Source organism: Sander vitreus, chromosome 15, assembly GCF_031162955.1.
Source record: "Sander vitreus isolate 19-12246 chromosome 15, sanVit1, whole genome shotgun sequence".
Lineage (NCBI taxonomy): Eukaryota > Metazoa > Chordata > Actinopteri > Perciformes > Percidae > Sander > Sander vitreus.
Window position 1 is genome coordinate 382,686 of NC_135869.1, and position 13,021 is coordinate 395,706.

Genomic DNA, 13,021 nt, shown 5'->3' on the forward strand with positions numbered 1-13,021 from the left:
ATACGACCAACAGAAGTATTTCATAAACGAGTGCCCCCTAGTGGTGGGAGGAAACACGTCCTCATATCTAAACCAGAGAAGGTAACGGTGGCGGTTTTAAACACGTGGTTAACGTTGTGAAACGGTCCCAGTTAGGTTAGGTTCAGACACCAAAACTACTGAGTTAAGTTGATCAAAAGATGGAGGTTTGGGTTACAATCACACGTGACTTCACTTCCTGAAGGTTACCACGTGACGCAGAACGGGACGTAGCTCTGTTTGTTCCCTGAAGTTAAAAGGTGTTTTGACCCACCCCGCTGCCGAATCCGAAACCAATTACTTAATCCTCGTCCCGTCCTCAGTCCATGAACACAGTCAACACATTAATGAAGTAAACAGTGACTGTCCTTCCTTTGCCGTACCTGAAGTTGCTGCATTCTGGCTGCTGTCTGTAGATTCCTTCATGCTCAGCTCGTATTCTTCCAGATGTTTCATACCAGATGTTGTAACAGCGGTGATGTTGTGTATTGTTTAGGGTCCTCGCCACCACCAGACTAATCAGCATTGCAGATTGAACATGTAGCTGGACTTGAATGGCCTTCTTTTGACTGAAAGTACTGCCAAACAACCCTTTTTCTGCTCACCAGTTCCATTTTCACTTTCTCACAGCCTGCTGCATTGAACGCTCCACCTACGTAAACACCTTCCTGTAATCAACGGCGCCGTCATTACGTCGACCAGCGTGTGTAGTGCAAGCGTAGGGTTCGGTTTGGTGGAAAAACATTCTAGGGTTTGGCAGAAACCCAACCCAGTCAAAAAGCCCAATATTCGGCCGAATCCAAAGCCGAATCCTGGATTTGGTGCATCCCTGGTCTGAAAGAAGCTTTACATTATATACTGTGCACACTGAACACTATGATCAGAATTATATTTCTGATTTCCATCTTGTGACCGCAGTTTGCTCCTCCACTCGCTGCAGAAAGAAATGAGCCACCAGCTCATAAAACTGTCAGATCATAAAACCCTCAGATTTACGATCCTTTTGTGGGTTATATAACATATAACACTCAGCCAGAAGATGAATGGAGCTGTAACTGTCAGGCTGCGTTCAGGTACAGCTTTTACTCTCCTAGAGACTGACACAACCAATCAGAGCGCAGTATCAGATCAAATAAACCAACATGATTGTCATTTGGACTCCTGCTGAACTACAGAAGACAAGTGGTGAAAAATGTAAACTCATCACACATTTGGATTAATGTGTCTGTAAACTGTAAATCATTCGTGAAAACCGGTTTTTAATGCTATAAAAATTATTCATTGGACTTAAGCTACCAGCCAGTGTTTTAAGAGAATACTTTCACAGGTTTTGCCTGAAGCTAAAACTGCTGCTACTGTGCACGATCAGAAACTGTTGCAGAAACCCACTGAGAAAACACTGTGTGTTTGTGTGTGTGTGTGTGTTTGTGTTTGTGTGTGTGTGTGCGCCTGTGTCTGAGTGTGTGTTTGTGTGTGTTTGCGTGTGAGAGAGATTATATCTTTGAGTTTAGAAGGTGGAGGTATTTTTGTAAAGGGAATAAAATTCTGGAAATTGGGAAACTTTTTTTTTAATAAAAGCAGGCCATTGTGTATACAGTGAAGACGTTTTTAAAAAGTGGAGACATTTCTGGAAAAGTGAAGAAGTTTTTAGACAGTGAGCCATTTAGTCCATCCTCACTTCTTAAGAGGGTTGAGGTTTAATTTTAGGGTCCAGGTCAGACATTAGAGCGGTTATTATGTTAATGAGGGAAGACTGCCACGTTTTGAAAGGTCATGTGAACAGCCAAACAAAAAATCAGATTTGAGCAAAAAATCCGAATTAAACATTAAGACTTGCGGTGTGAACGTAGCCTTTGTGATCATTTTGCGTCTGTTTTTAGTACTGTAGCTTTACCTTCCTTTGTGTTTGTGTGAAGTCTGTCGCTCTGCGTCTCTCAAGTAACTATGTCTCCTTGTAGTTTGACTTTTTCTATGTGGTCGTAGTTTTGTGTACATTTGTGGTCATTTAGGACATTTTTGTCTATAGTGTTGTCGCTCTGCATCTTAGTAGTTTGTCTCATTGTGGTTGTTTTGCCTTGATTTCTTTTATTTTTCACTTTCTGCCAGAGCATCATAGCTGCTGCGTTGCTTCCTTGCAGGATGGGTTTTTAATAACTTCTGTTGCCCTGGACGTTTTCTGCATCTTTGTAGTCGTTTTACATCTAACTTTGTGTCTCTTTGTCTCATTTAACATCTCACGTTTAGTCTTTTTTTCTATTTTTAGTCGTTTTGTGTCTCCTTTTTTATTCCGAACTTTTCTTTGTAATCATTCGTCGCTCTGTTGTAACTTTGTGTCTATTTGTAGTCGTTTTGCATCAGCGTTTTAGTCGTTTAACTTTAACATATATTTTAAATTGCTTTGTGTTTCTGTAACTTTATTCCTTTGGGGTCGTTTGACGTCTTTTTTAGTTTTACTTTCATTACATTACATGTCTTTACATTACATTACATGTCATTTAGCTGACCCTTTTATCCAAAGCGACTTTCAACCCTGAAGGTGCAAACTCCAGACAACAAGTAGTAAGTGCAAGTACATTAGCTTTAAATAAGCAAAACTACAAAGAGCCATATGAAAGTGCAGCTGTAAAATTATTATTAAAAAAAAAAATAAAAAAAAAAGCAACTGGGTAACCAGTGAAGAGAGAGGAAGAGCGGTGTAGTGTGAGAGAACTTGGAGAGGGTGAAGACAAGTGGAGCTGCTGCGTTCTGAATGAGCGGCAGGGGTTTCTTTCTTTCCTACAGTATGTGTTCATTTAGTGTCATTTTTGTCCATCTTTTCAGCCACATCTTGTGACCCCTGACCCCCTGGACGAGGACCCGTCTGCCTCCATGTCCCTGCCGGTAAGACATTACTCTTTGCAATAAATCCCTGAACTAAACCGTCTGCATCAGGGCACTTTTAGAAAAGATGTTTTTGAGTTGGAAACCAACAACATTAAATTCCCATCATGCATCTCGGCATGAACAGTTCTGACATCTGAGGAGTTGATATTCATTTCTAATCTGTGCAGGAAAGACGAGGAGTGAAGCCCAGAGGGATTAATAAACAGAATATCTCTCCCGTGTTGACGGCGGAGATGAAATCTCTTCGGATCTGAGACATGAAGCGACCTGCAGAGCTGCCGAAACACTGACACGGTTCAAAAATAGAAACAAAAGAAGAAGTGACACAGTCCTTTTGTCTTTCTTCACACTGTACTTTCTTTCATGTGATTGTTCCTTTCCTCTGTCCCTTTTTCATTTCGTAGACTTTCCTTTGCATGTCGTTTGTTTTTTAAACCGGTGCTAAAAAAAGGAGCAGCGGGGGGGCATTGTTAAACTTATCTAGGGTTGTGTTAAAGGAGCCACCTCTCTCTTTTTGTATCCCATCAAACCTGCAGAACTTTAACATTCTTCTAGACATCACAGATTGGCTTTCAGGATTACTTTCTTTAAATGTATGGACTATGCAGAGTTCTTTTTTTTTTTCTCTTAATGTTTTTGTCTTTTGTTGCTGTTGCACTCTCATTTCATTCAGAAAGTTCCTTAGTGTTATGCATTTTAATGTCAATGGTCTCACTTGTAATAAAATCGATGTGCACACTCAACAACAGAAGTACCGTTGTGTACCTTAAAAGGTACAGATGCTTGTCGCAAGAAGAGATATCCTTTTTTCATTTTGTACCCTCAAATTGGTCCAAATGTCCAGTTCTGGCCTCCTAAAAAACAATACTGTACTCTTAAGGGAACATGTTAAAAAGTGTACCTCTAAGTACAGAAATGGTTTTGTGTGTATAAGAGATTTTATCATCCTGAAGGAAATTTGACTTGGACAAACAAACAATATCTGCTGTTTAAAGAATTCAATACAATGTAGTGAATACATACACACACACATACATAAAGTACACAGACTGCATCACTCTGCATGGACACGGTCATGTTGCATGCAGAAACTGCCACTAGCCAACAAAATTGCACACTGCCGTTTTGTATAACACATCATAATCTTCATAATGTGTGCAGTAAGGGTACAAATTAACGTTTGTGTGTTTTAAGATTGAAGCAGCATTTCTGGTGTTAGCCTGGCATGCTTTGATGGACAGGGGGGATAAATGAGTTGTCGAAGCGGTTGAGTCTGCACCGCAGTGTGTAACTGTGTAACAGGGTTTATATATTATGCCATTCCACTTGCCATTATTGTTATTTAATATCAGTGTAGAATTATTGGCTCAAGGGCGCCCTCTCTCTGCAGTAGGTAAATGCCACTGGCTGTTGTGTATTCATTGCCAGTTATGAGAGACGTGCCCAAGGTGAGTTGCCGAGTGCAGCACGGAGTACAAATATTGTGCATTTATGACTGTATATTCATTGTATGAACATATGTGCACTGTGATTTATGAACATACAGTGGGGCAAAAAAGTATTTAGTCAGCCACCAGTTGTGCAAGTTCTCCCACTTAAAAAGATGAGAGAGGCCTGTAATTTTCAACATAGGTACACTTCAACTATGAGAGACAAAATGAGAAAAAAAAAATCCAGAAAATCACATTGTAGGATTTTTAATGAATTTATTTCCAAATTCCTCTGGAAAATAAGTATTTGGTCAATAACAAAAGTTCATCTCAATACTTTGTTATATACCCTTTGTTGGCAATGACAGAGGTCAAAAGTTTTCTGTAAGTCTTCACAAGGTTTTCACACACTGTTGCTGGTATTTTGGCCCATTCCTCCATGCAGATCTCCTCTAGAGCAGTGATGTTTTGGGGCTGTCGCTGGGCAACACGGACTTTCAACTCCCTCCAAAGATTTTCTATGGGGTTGAGATCTGGAGACTGGCTAGGCCACTCCAGGACCTTGAAATGCTTCTTACGAAGCCACTCCTTCATTGCCCGGGCGGTGTGTTTGGGATCATTGTCATGCTGAAAGACCCAGCCATGTTTCATATTCAATGCCCTTGCTGATGGAAGGAGGTTTTCACTCAAAATCTCACGATACATGGCCCCATTCATTCTTTCCTTTACACGGATCAGTCGTCCTGGTCCCTTTGTAGAAAAACAGCCCCAAAGCATGATGTTTCCACCCCCATGCTTCACAGTAGGTATGGTGTTCTTTGGATGCAACTCAGCATTCTTTCCCCTCCAAACACAACGAGTTGAGTTTTTACCAAAAAGTTCTATTTTGGTTTCATCTGACCATATGACATTCCCCCAATCCTCTTCTGGATCATCCAAATGCTCTCTAGCAAACTCCAGACGGGCCTGGACATGTACTGGCTTAAGCAGGGGGACACGTCTGGCACTGCAGGATTTGAGTCCCTGGCGGCGTAGTGTGTTACTGATGATAGCCTTTGTTACTTTGGTCCCAGCTCTCTGCAGGTCATTCACTAGGTCCCCCCCGTGTGGTTCTGGGATTTTTGCTGGGTGAGATCTTGCGTGGAGCCCCGGATCGAGGGAGATTATTAGTGGTCTTGTATGTCTTTCATTTTCTTATAATTGCTCCCACAGTTGATTTCTTCACACCAAGCTGCTTACCTATTGCAGATTCAGTCTTCCCAGCCTGGTGCAGGTCTACAATTTTGTTTCTGGTGTCCTTTGACAGCTCTTTGGTCTTGGCCATAGTGGAGTTTGGAGTGTGACTGTTTCAGGTTGTGGACAGGTGTCTTTTATACTGATAACAAGTTCAAACAGGTGCCATTAATACAGGTAACGAGTGGAGGACGGAGGAGCCTCTTAAAGAAGAAGTTACAGGTCTGTGAGAGCCAGAAATCTTGCTTGTTTGTAGGTGACCAAATACTTATTTTCCAGAGGAATTTGCAAATAAATTCATTACAAATCATACAATGTGATTTTCTGGATTTCTTTTTCTCATTTTGTCTCTCATAGTTGAAGTGTACCTATGATGAAAATTACAGGCCTCTCTCATCTTTTTAAGTGGGAGAACTTGCACAGTTGGTGGCTGACTAAATACTTTTTTGCCCCACTGTATTAATAATAAGAGTTACAAGTGGATTGTTGTACCTTTTTCAAGTGCCAGAATGTTAAAATAGCAGCATAATGCACTTTCTAGCTAGCCTCTATGCTAAAATAACATGCTGTTCTTTTGTAGTGTGCTGCATGTAAGCTACTGTGAGCCAACTGTATGACTGACCAGTACATACTCTGTTCCTATTCAGATAATAAACGGGCCCATTGGAGCGTAAAGATCAATTAGTCTCCCGCTCGTCATTCGTCATTCTACACACAACGCAGAGTCAAGGAGTTGCTCAAACCAGCCATAGAAGTGCGACTGAGCGTGGTTACAACAAAGCTACAGAATAATGCAGGGTGACACTGAAAGGTCAAAGTAATAAGTACAGACAAAAAAGGTAATTTGGTTGACTCTCATTTTTTATTGTTTCAACATCAGATTCTCCACACCAGTGACTGAGGATGATGATGATGATGATGATGATTGGCTCAGGAGGTACTGACGGAGGTGGTTGCAGAGGAGGTCAACACTTTGCCGTCGACCACCTCCTCCACCACCGTCACCACTCGCTTGGTCGTGGTGCTCGTGGACGACTTGGTGCTGACGCTGTCGACCAATCAGAACACAGATCTCAATGCCTCTGGCAGGTGTTATCAAAGACACTCTATAGCTAGGTATTAGCATGCAGTACGACATTATACAAAGTGTTTCAGATTTCCCAACGTGAAGTATTTCAAAGCTTCTCTACCCTGCAGGGAACACATTATGTATTTATGACTTACACAACCAGTGGTCAATAATGTTCCCTCATTGACTTGTGTATTTAAGCTAAGTACCCCCTGAGCAGCGCCAATCATTTTTGGTAGGAAATAAAGTCTCTATAAAGAGGAACAATACAGCGATGGCAGCGATAGATGTACTAAACAGCCTTGTAACTGAAAAACATTTAAATGCTGATGAAGAAAGGCGACAAAAAACGTAAAAAAAAACAACAACAAAACCTTCGAAAAAGACGGTAGAAAGAATAGGTCAAATAGTAACAACCTTCAGAAAAAAGCGACAAAAACTTCACAAAAAAAGACACTAGGTCGACAAAAGTGACAAAAAATTCAAAAAAGTGACAAACTTTGAAAACCTGGGGTGGTTTGTCCCCCCACTCTAATACGACCCAAAGGAGCGTTTCATAAACTAGCGCCCCCTAGTGGTGGGAGGAAATACGTCCTCATATCTAAACCAGAGAAGGTAAGTGTCGCTGTTTTAAACACGTGGTTGTGAAACGGTCCCAGTTTGGTTAGGTTCAGACACCAAAACTACTGAGTTAAGTTGATAAAAAGATGGAGTTTTTTTTTAACAAATGACTTATGTTGGCGTTTTTCAGGGGAGGATGGTCTTGAATTAGTAATTACTTCTAACTACACATTACTTATTTACTTGTTACTGGCTAAGTGAGTAGTTGTACCTGCTGCTCTCTCCGTCCAGCAGCCTCCTGTACTCTGCGATCTCCATCTCCAGTCTGGTCTTGATGTCCAGCAGCATCCGGTACTCCTGTCCCTGTCTCTCCAGGTCAGCCCTGAGGTGGGCCAGCTGCTCCTCCAGACTGCTCACCTGGAGAGCAACAACAACGACAGGATTTACAGGTGAAAGTCAAACTGCAGAAATATGAAGCCAAATAGTTGAAACAGTTACCGTACCTGCATCTGGTATCCAGAGAGCTGCATGGCGTAGCGGTTCTGTGTCTCGGCCAGAGTTCCCTCCAGCGACGCTTTCTGCAGAAACACACAGACTCAAGTTACTGTCAGATATTTCAAAACTTGACTTTCCTGCTAAAGTTCCTCCGCGGTGCCACTCACCATGCCCAGCATGGACTGCAGCTCGATCTGCAGGGACTGCAGCGTCCTCTTGATCTCCGTGACCTCCGACCGGGTCGTGTGCAGCGTGGTCGTCGTCGTGGTCACCTCTTTGTTCAGTGTCTCCGTCTGCAAAAACACAGAACAACATGTTCATGAACGCAACACACAGGCCCCCTCTGCGTCCACAGGAAACACATGCATGAACGGGGACAGCGCCAACTGCTGACTTTACTGTCACAATGCAGCGCAGTGCTAAGAGTGCTGAATTATGGGTAATCTACACTAGAACCTGTGATAAACGGTAAGTTGCTTTGTATTTGTAGAACTCCAGTAAGGCTGGCAAAGCTGTTTCATTCAGTTTAAACATTGAAAGAAGTGATTTTTTTCTCTCTAATAGAGATGATGCTGAGTCATTAATAAAGTAGTCATGACAAAAACATAGCTTGTGTGATAGCTTGTTGGATAGTTAGCTAGCTTATTTAATAGCTTGGTGGACAGTTAGTTAGCTAGCTAGCGTGTTGGATAGATAGTAAGCTAGCTTGTAGGATAGTTTGTTAGCTAGCTTGTTTAATAGCTTGTTGGATAGATAGTTAGCTAGCTTGTTTAATAGCTTGGTGGATAGTTTGTTTGCTAGCTAGCTTTCAATTTCCTTTCTTAGGCTTTCTTATTAGGAGGCTCAGTTCTCAGTTTAGCATCATCTGTATTAGAGAAAAGAATCACTTTATTCAATGTTTAAAGTGAATTACTGGACTTACTGTAGTTCCACAACTACCCAACCATATTTCATGTTACAAGTACAGTGCTGACTGTATTGTTTTGTGTCCCCTTAAAAAATTGCTCTTGAGAAACGTTATGTTTATTGTCCCCCGCGACTGTTAGATAAAATGTACGCCCATGCATCCCTCTCTGCATCTACAGGAAGTGACGTCACAGCTTACCTTGGTCTTGAACCAGGCCTCCAGCTCCTTGTGGTTCTTGGCAGTGATGCCCTCGTAGTACTCTCTGATCTCGGCCATCATCTTGTTGAGGTCCTGTCCCGGAGCGGCGTCCACCTCCACGTGGATCTGACCGCTCATCTGCGCTCGCATCGCCAGCAGCTCCTGCAGACAAACAGCGGGAAGCAGAGACAGACAACAAACGGCGAGAAGCAGAGGCGGACAAATGGCGGGAGGAGGAAAAAACAGCGGGAAGCAGAGGCAAACGTGAGTCATATCTTCATTAGTCCTCACAAACAGTTGATTCAGACTCGTGGCTTTAATGTTTCTGTTTTAGTCTGGGAAAGCAAAGTGAACCTAAACAGATCATCCAAGTTAATGCTGAAACACTTAATAAAAATAATAAACACAAATAATTATTAAAGATATGATAAGAATACAAAATATAAGAAATATAAAATAAAATGTACTCAACACATTCTCATTAACAGGTTTGTATGATATCCTTCGACAACAAACAGGCTTTGTTCTTAGTGCTCTCACCTCCTCGTGGTTCTTCTTGAGGAAGATGAGTTCCTCCTTCAGACCCTCGATCTGCAAGCTCAGGTCGTTCTTGGCCAGTTTCAGCTCGTCCAGGACTCTCTTCAGCCCGGCGATGTCAGCCTCCACCGACTGACGCATGGCCAGCTCGTTCTCAAACCTGCAGGGGGAGTGACGGGGTCAGACAAACTTTGTAGACTCTGTTAGGACTCAGAGCTGCAGGGAAATTCGATATAGATAGATAGATAGATAGATAGACAGATAGATAGATAGATACATAGATAGATAGATAGATAGATAGACAGACAGATAGATAGATAGATAGATAGATACATAGATAGATAGATAGATAGATAGATAGATACATAGATAGATAGATAGATACATAGATAGATAGATAGATAGATAGATACATAGACAGATAGATAGATAGATAGATAGATAGATAGATAGATAGATAGATAGATAGATACATAGATAGATAGATAGATAGATAGATAGATACATAGACAGATAGATAGATAGATAGACAGATAGATAGATAGATAGATAGATAGATAGATACATAGATAGATAGATAGATAGATAGATAGATAGATAGATAGATAGATAGATAGATAGATAGATGGATGGATAGATAGATAGATAGATAGATAGATAGATAGACAGATAGATAGATAGATAGATAGATAGATACATAGATAGATAGATAGATAGATAGATAGATAGATAGATAGATAGATACATAGACAGATAGATAGATAGATAGATAGATAGATAGACAGATAGATAGATAGATAGATAGATACATAGACAGATAGATAGATACATAGATAGATAGATAGATAGAGAGATAGATAGATAGATAGATAGATAGATAGAGAGATAGATAGATAGATAGATAGATAGATAGAGAGATACATAGATAGATAGATAGATAGATAGATAGATAGATACATAGATAGATAGATAGATAGATAGATAGATAGATAGATAGATAGATAGATAGATAGATAGATAGATAGATAGATAGATAGATAGATACATAGATAGATAGCGATGTAGAGTGCACATATGAACAAATGTTCCACTGCCTCATAAAAACGAAAAAACATAAACGAAATGTGCATGTTTGCATGCATGCGTGCATGTGTGCTTTGTGTGTATTTGTGTGTTTTTGCATGCATGTGTGCGTGCGTGCATATGTATGTATGACTCACTTGACCCTGAAGTCGTCTGCAGCCAGCCGGGCGTTGTCGATGCTGAGATGGATCGCTCCGTTCGCCTTGACGGCCGCCTGAATCTGAAGAAAGACAGAGCGTTCATTACATCACTGTTACATCATCGACGGTGTTCATGTTCTCTTCTAGGATGAAAAAAACTTTTGTTTCCAAAATAATACATAATATTCGTCAATAGGGCTGCACGATATGAAGAAAATATGTAATAACGTTGTTGAATATTGCACTTTCTTTTATTGAACAAATTGAACGTTGAATTGAATATAAAAGGCAGCAGTAAAAAAGAATGACAGTTACATTTTATAGTGCAGTTAAAGCTCAGGAATCCCTCCTCACTACATACTGAGCGCTCTCTCGTTCAGGTGACCCTTTCTTCCTTCCTCCGCTCTGCATTACATCAGTTTGCACCTGTTTCCCTGTGAGGAAGAGGAGGCTGACTGTTACCTTGGCGGTGATGTCCGAGATGGTGACGTAGTGGGCGCTGTAGTCTCTGGCGGACGGGCCGACCTTGCTCTCCAGGAACTGCCTGATCTTGAGCTCCAGCTCGGCGTTGGCCTTCTCCAGGGAGCGCACTTTGGCCAGATAGGTGGCCAGGCGGTCGTTGAGGTTCTGCATGGTGAACTTCTCGTTGCCGATGACGCTGTCGTTGGCGCCGGACACGCTGTAGCTAAAGGAGGATGAGCTGCCGCCGCCACCCATGCTCGACCTGAGGCTGCTGCCGGCCGTGGAGATGCGGACGCCGTCGCCGCCGGCGCCTGCGTACACGCTGCCGGCCCTCATGGACGATGACATCCGTCCGCCACCGAGGCCGCCGATCAGGGAGCCACTGGAGCTCCTCATGGAGCTGGAGGAAGAGCGAGACATGTAAGAGGACATGATGGATGGATGGATCTTTCTGTGAGGCGACACAGAGAAAGTGAAGAGCTGCAGGGCTCAGCCTCCTTTTATAAGCTTACTCCAGCCAAACAGCCATCAATCACTCAGTGCAGCGGCGGGTGAGGCAGCTCGCCAGGTATGAGGTGTGGCCGGGTAGGGTCAGGGAAAAATGTAACCTTTAAAATGAAGCAGTGGAATAAGTTCTAATATCACATTGTGAAAAAACTCTGTAGCAAGTAAAAGTCCTGCATTGAAAATGTATCTTAAGTAAAAGTCTGTTAAGTGTCATCAGGAAAAGGTAGTTAAAGTATTAAAAGTAAAGAACAATCTTTCCATTGTAGAAAGTGTAAAAGATCCAACCAGCTGTGTGTTTAATGGTCTGATCATCTCAGCTGACTTGTAGTCGTTATATTGTTGGCTAGTTTACTTTAGAATAAAACATCAGATTTATAAACTACATGTGTTTAATGAGCAGGAATCTTAATGTGTAAAGTAACTAGTAACTAAAGTAACTAGTAACTAAAGCTGGAACAGATGAATGTAGTGGAGTAACTAAAGTAACTAGTAACTAAAGTAACTAGTAACTAAAGCTGGAACAGATGAATGTAGTGGAGTAAAAAGTACAATATTTCTCTCTGAAATGTAGCGGAGTAGAAGTAGAAAGTGGCATGGAAAGAAAAGACTCAGAAGTACATGTACTTAGTTATATTCCACCAGGGGAAAAATGTAACCTTTAAAAGTGCTCACTTTGCGTGACAATGCCAGGTTTTGTTATCAAAGGTGTGCAGAAGCTCCGGGCTTTGTGCGACCTTCGGATTTGTTATTACCGAGGAGGGACTTGTGTGTCGAAACACGCCAGAAAAGTCAAAGTTTAGTCAATCAAACGCTCATTAGCAGCAAGTATAGTGTAGTTAAGCTCCAGCGAAAGCTTTTGTAAATGTCAGTTTCTGTGTAGGCGAGATGATTACACATTTACAGGAAGGGTTACAGGCACAGGGGTTAAAGTTAACAGTAGCTTGTGAAATTACATCCTTGCATTACCATGAAAGAAGTCAGGTTTATTACTTCTGTCACACACACAAAGAAGTAAGGTAAATCACTAACTGGGCAGGCTTCCAAGAGCAGAAAGAGCTGCATGAAGATGTTGGGGCGGGGGAAAGTCCATTGATGCAATACACTTCATCTGAATGCCATACTTCTAAACTACAAACAAAAACCTGTGGGACAACGTCATACTTCATAAGACATCTGCAGAGACATCATAAGACTTCTGTCCTGGACTCGAACCGCTTGGGACTCGGTCTTGACTTGGTCTCGACTACTCCTGGTCTTGACTTGGTCTCCACTAGTCCTGGTCTTGGACTTGTCTTGGACTCGACAAAGGTGGACTTGACTACAGCCCTGGTAGTGGGCATGTTTGGCTTAGATTATCTTATCATAATATGCATAGAGGTGTGCGCATGCATGCGTAGCTGATTTTCTTGTGTGAAGGACATTAGGAAGTGAGATTTGATTAAAAAAACAACAATGAAACATTTAAGAGACATGTAAAACAAAAAGGACATGCAAAGGA

At 41.7% G+C, this 13,021-nt stretch overlaps 1 protein-coding gene across 1 annotated transcript; it reads right to left on the minus strand.

Annotated features, from left to right (window-relative positions):
* Positions 1 to 6,416: 6,416 nt before the first annotated feature.
* LOC144530223 (keratin, type I cytoskeletal 50 kDa-like) lies at positions 6,417 to 11,498 on the minus strand. Its single transcript, XM_078269706.1, has 8 exons — positions 11,017 to 11,498; positions 10,552 to 10,634; positions 9,335 to 9,491; positions 8,795 to 8,956; positions 7,857 to 7,982; positions 7,698 to 7,772; positions 7,466 to 7,611; positions 6,417 to 6,612 (listed from the first exon to the last, which is right to left on the minus strand). The coding sequence occupies exons 1-8, from the start codon at positions 11,446 to 11,448 to the stop codon at positions 6,495 to 6,497; spliced, it is 1,299 nt and encodes a 432-aa protein (XP_078125832.1). The 5' UTR covers positions 11,449 to 11,498; the 3' UTR covers positions 6,417 to 6,494.
* Between the last annotated feature and the right edge of the window lie 1,523 nt (positions 11,499 to 13,021).

Excerpts from the sequence above, each read along its gene's own strand:
- LOC144530223 (XM_078269706.1), bottom strand. The coding sequence starts at position 11,448 with ATGTCCTCTTACATGTCTCGCTCTTCCTCCAGCTCCATGAGGAGCTCC. Across the intron at positions 10,635-11,016 it reads TCTCGGACATCACCGCCAAG|ATTCAGGCGGCCGTCAAGGC; the intron begins GTAACAGTCAGC and ends GTCTTTCTTCAG. Across the intron at positions 9,492-10,551 it reads GCAGACGACTTCAGGGTCAA|GTTTGAGAACGAGCTGGCCA; the intron begins GTGAGTCATACA and ends CTCCCCCTGCAG.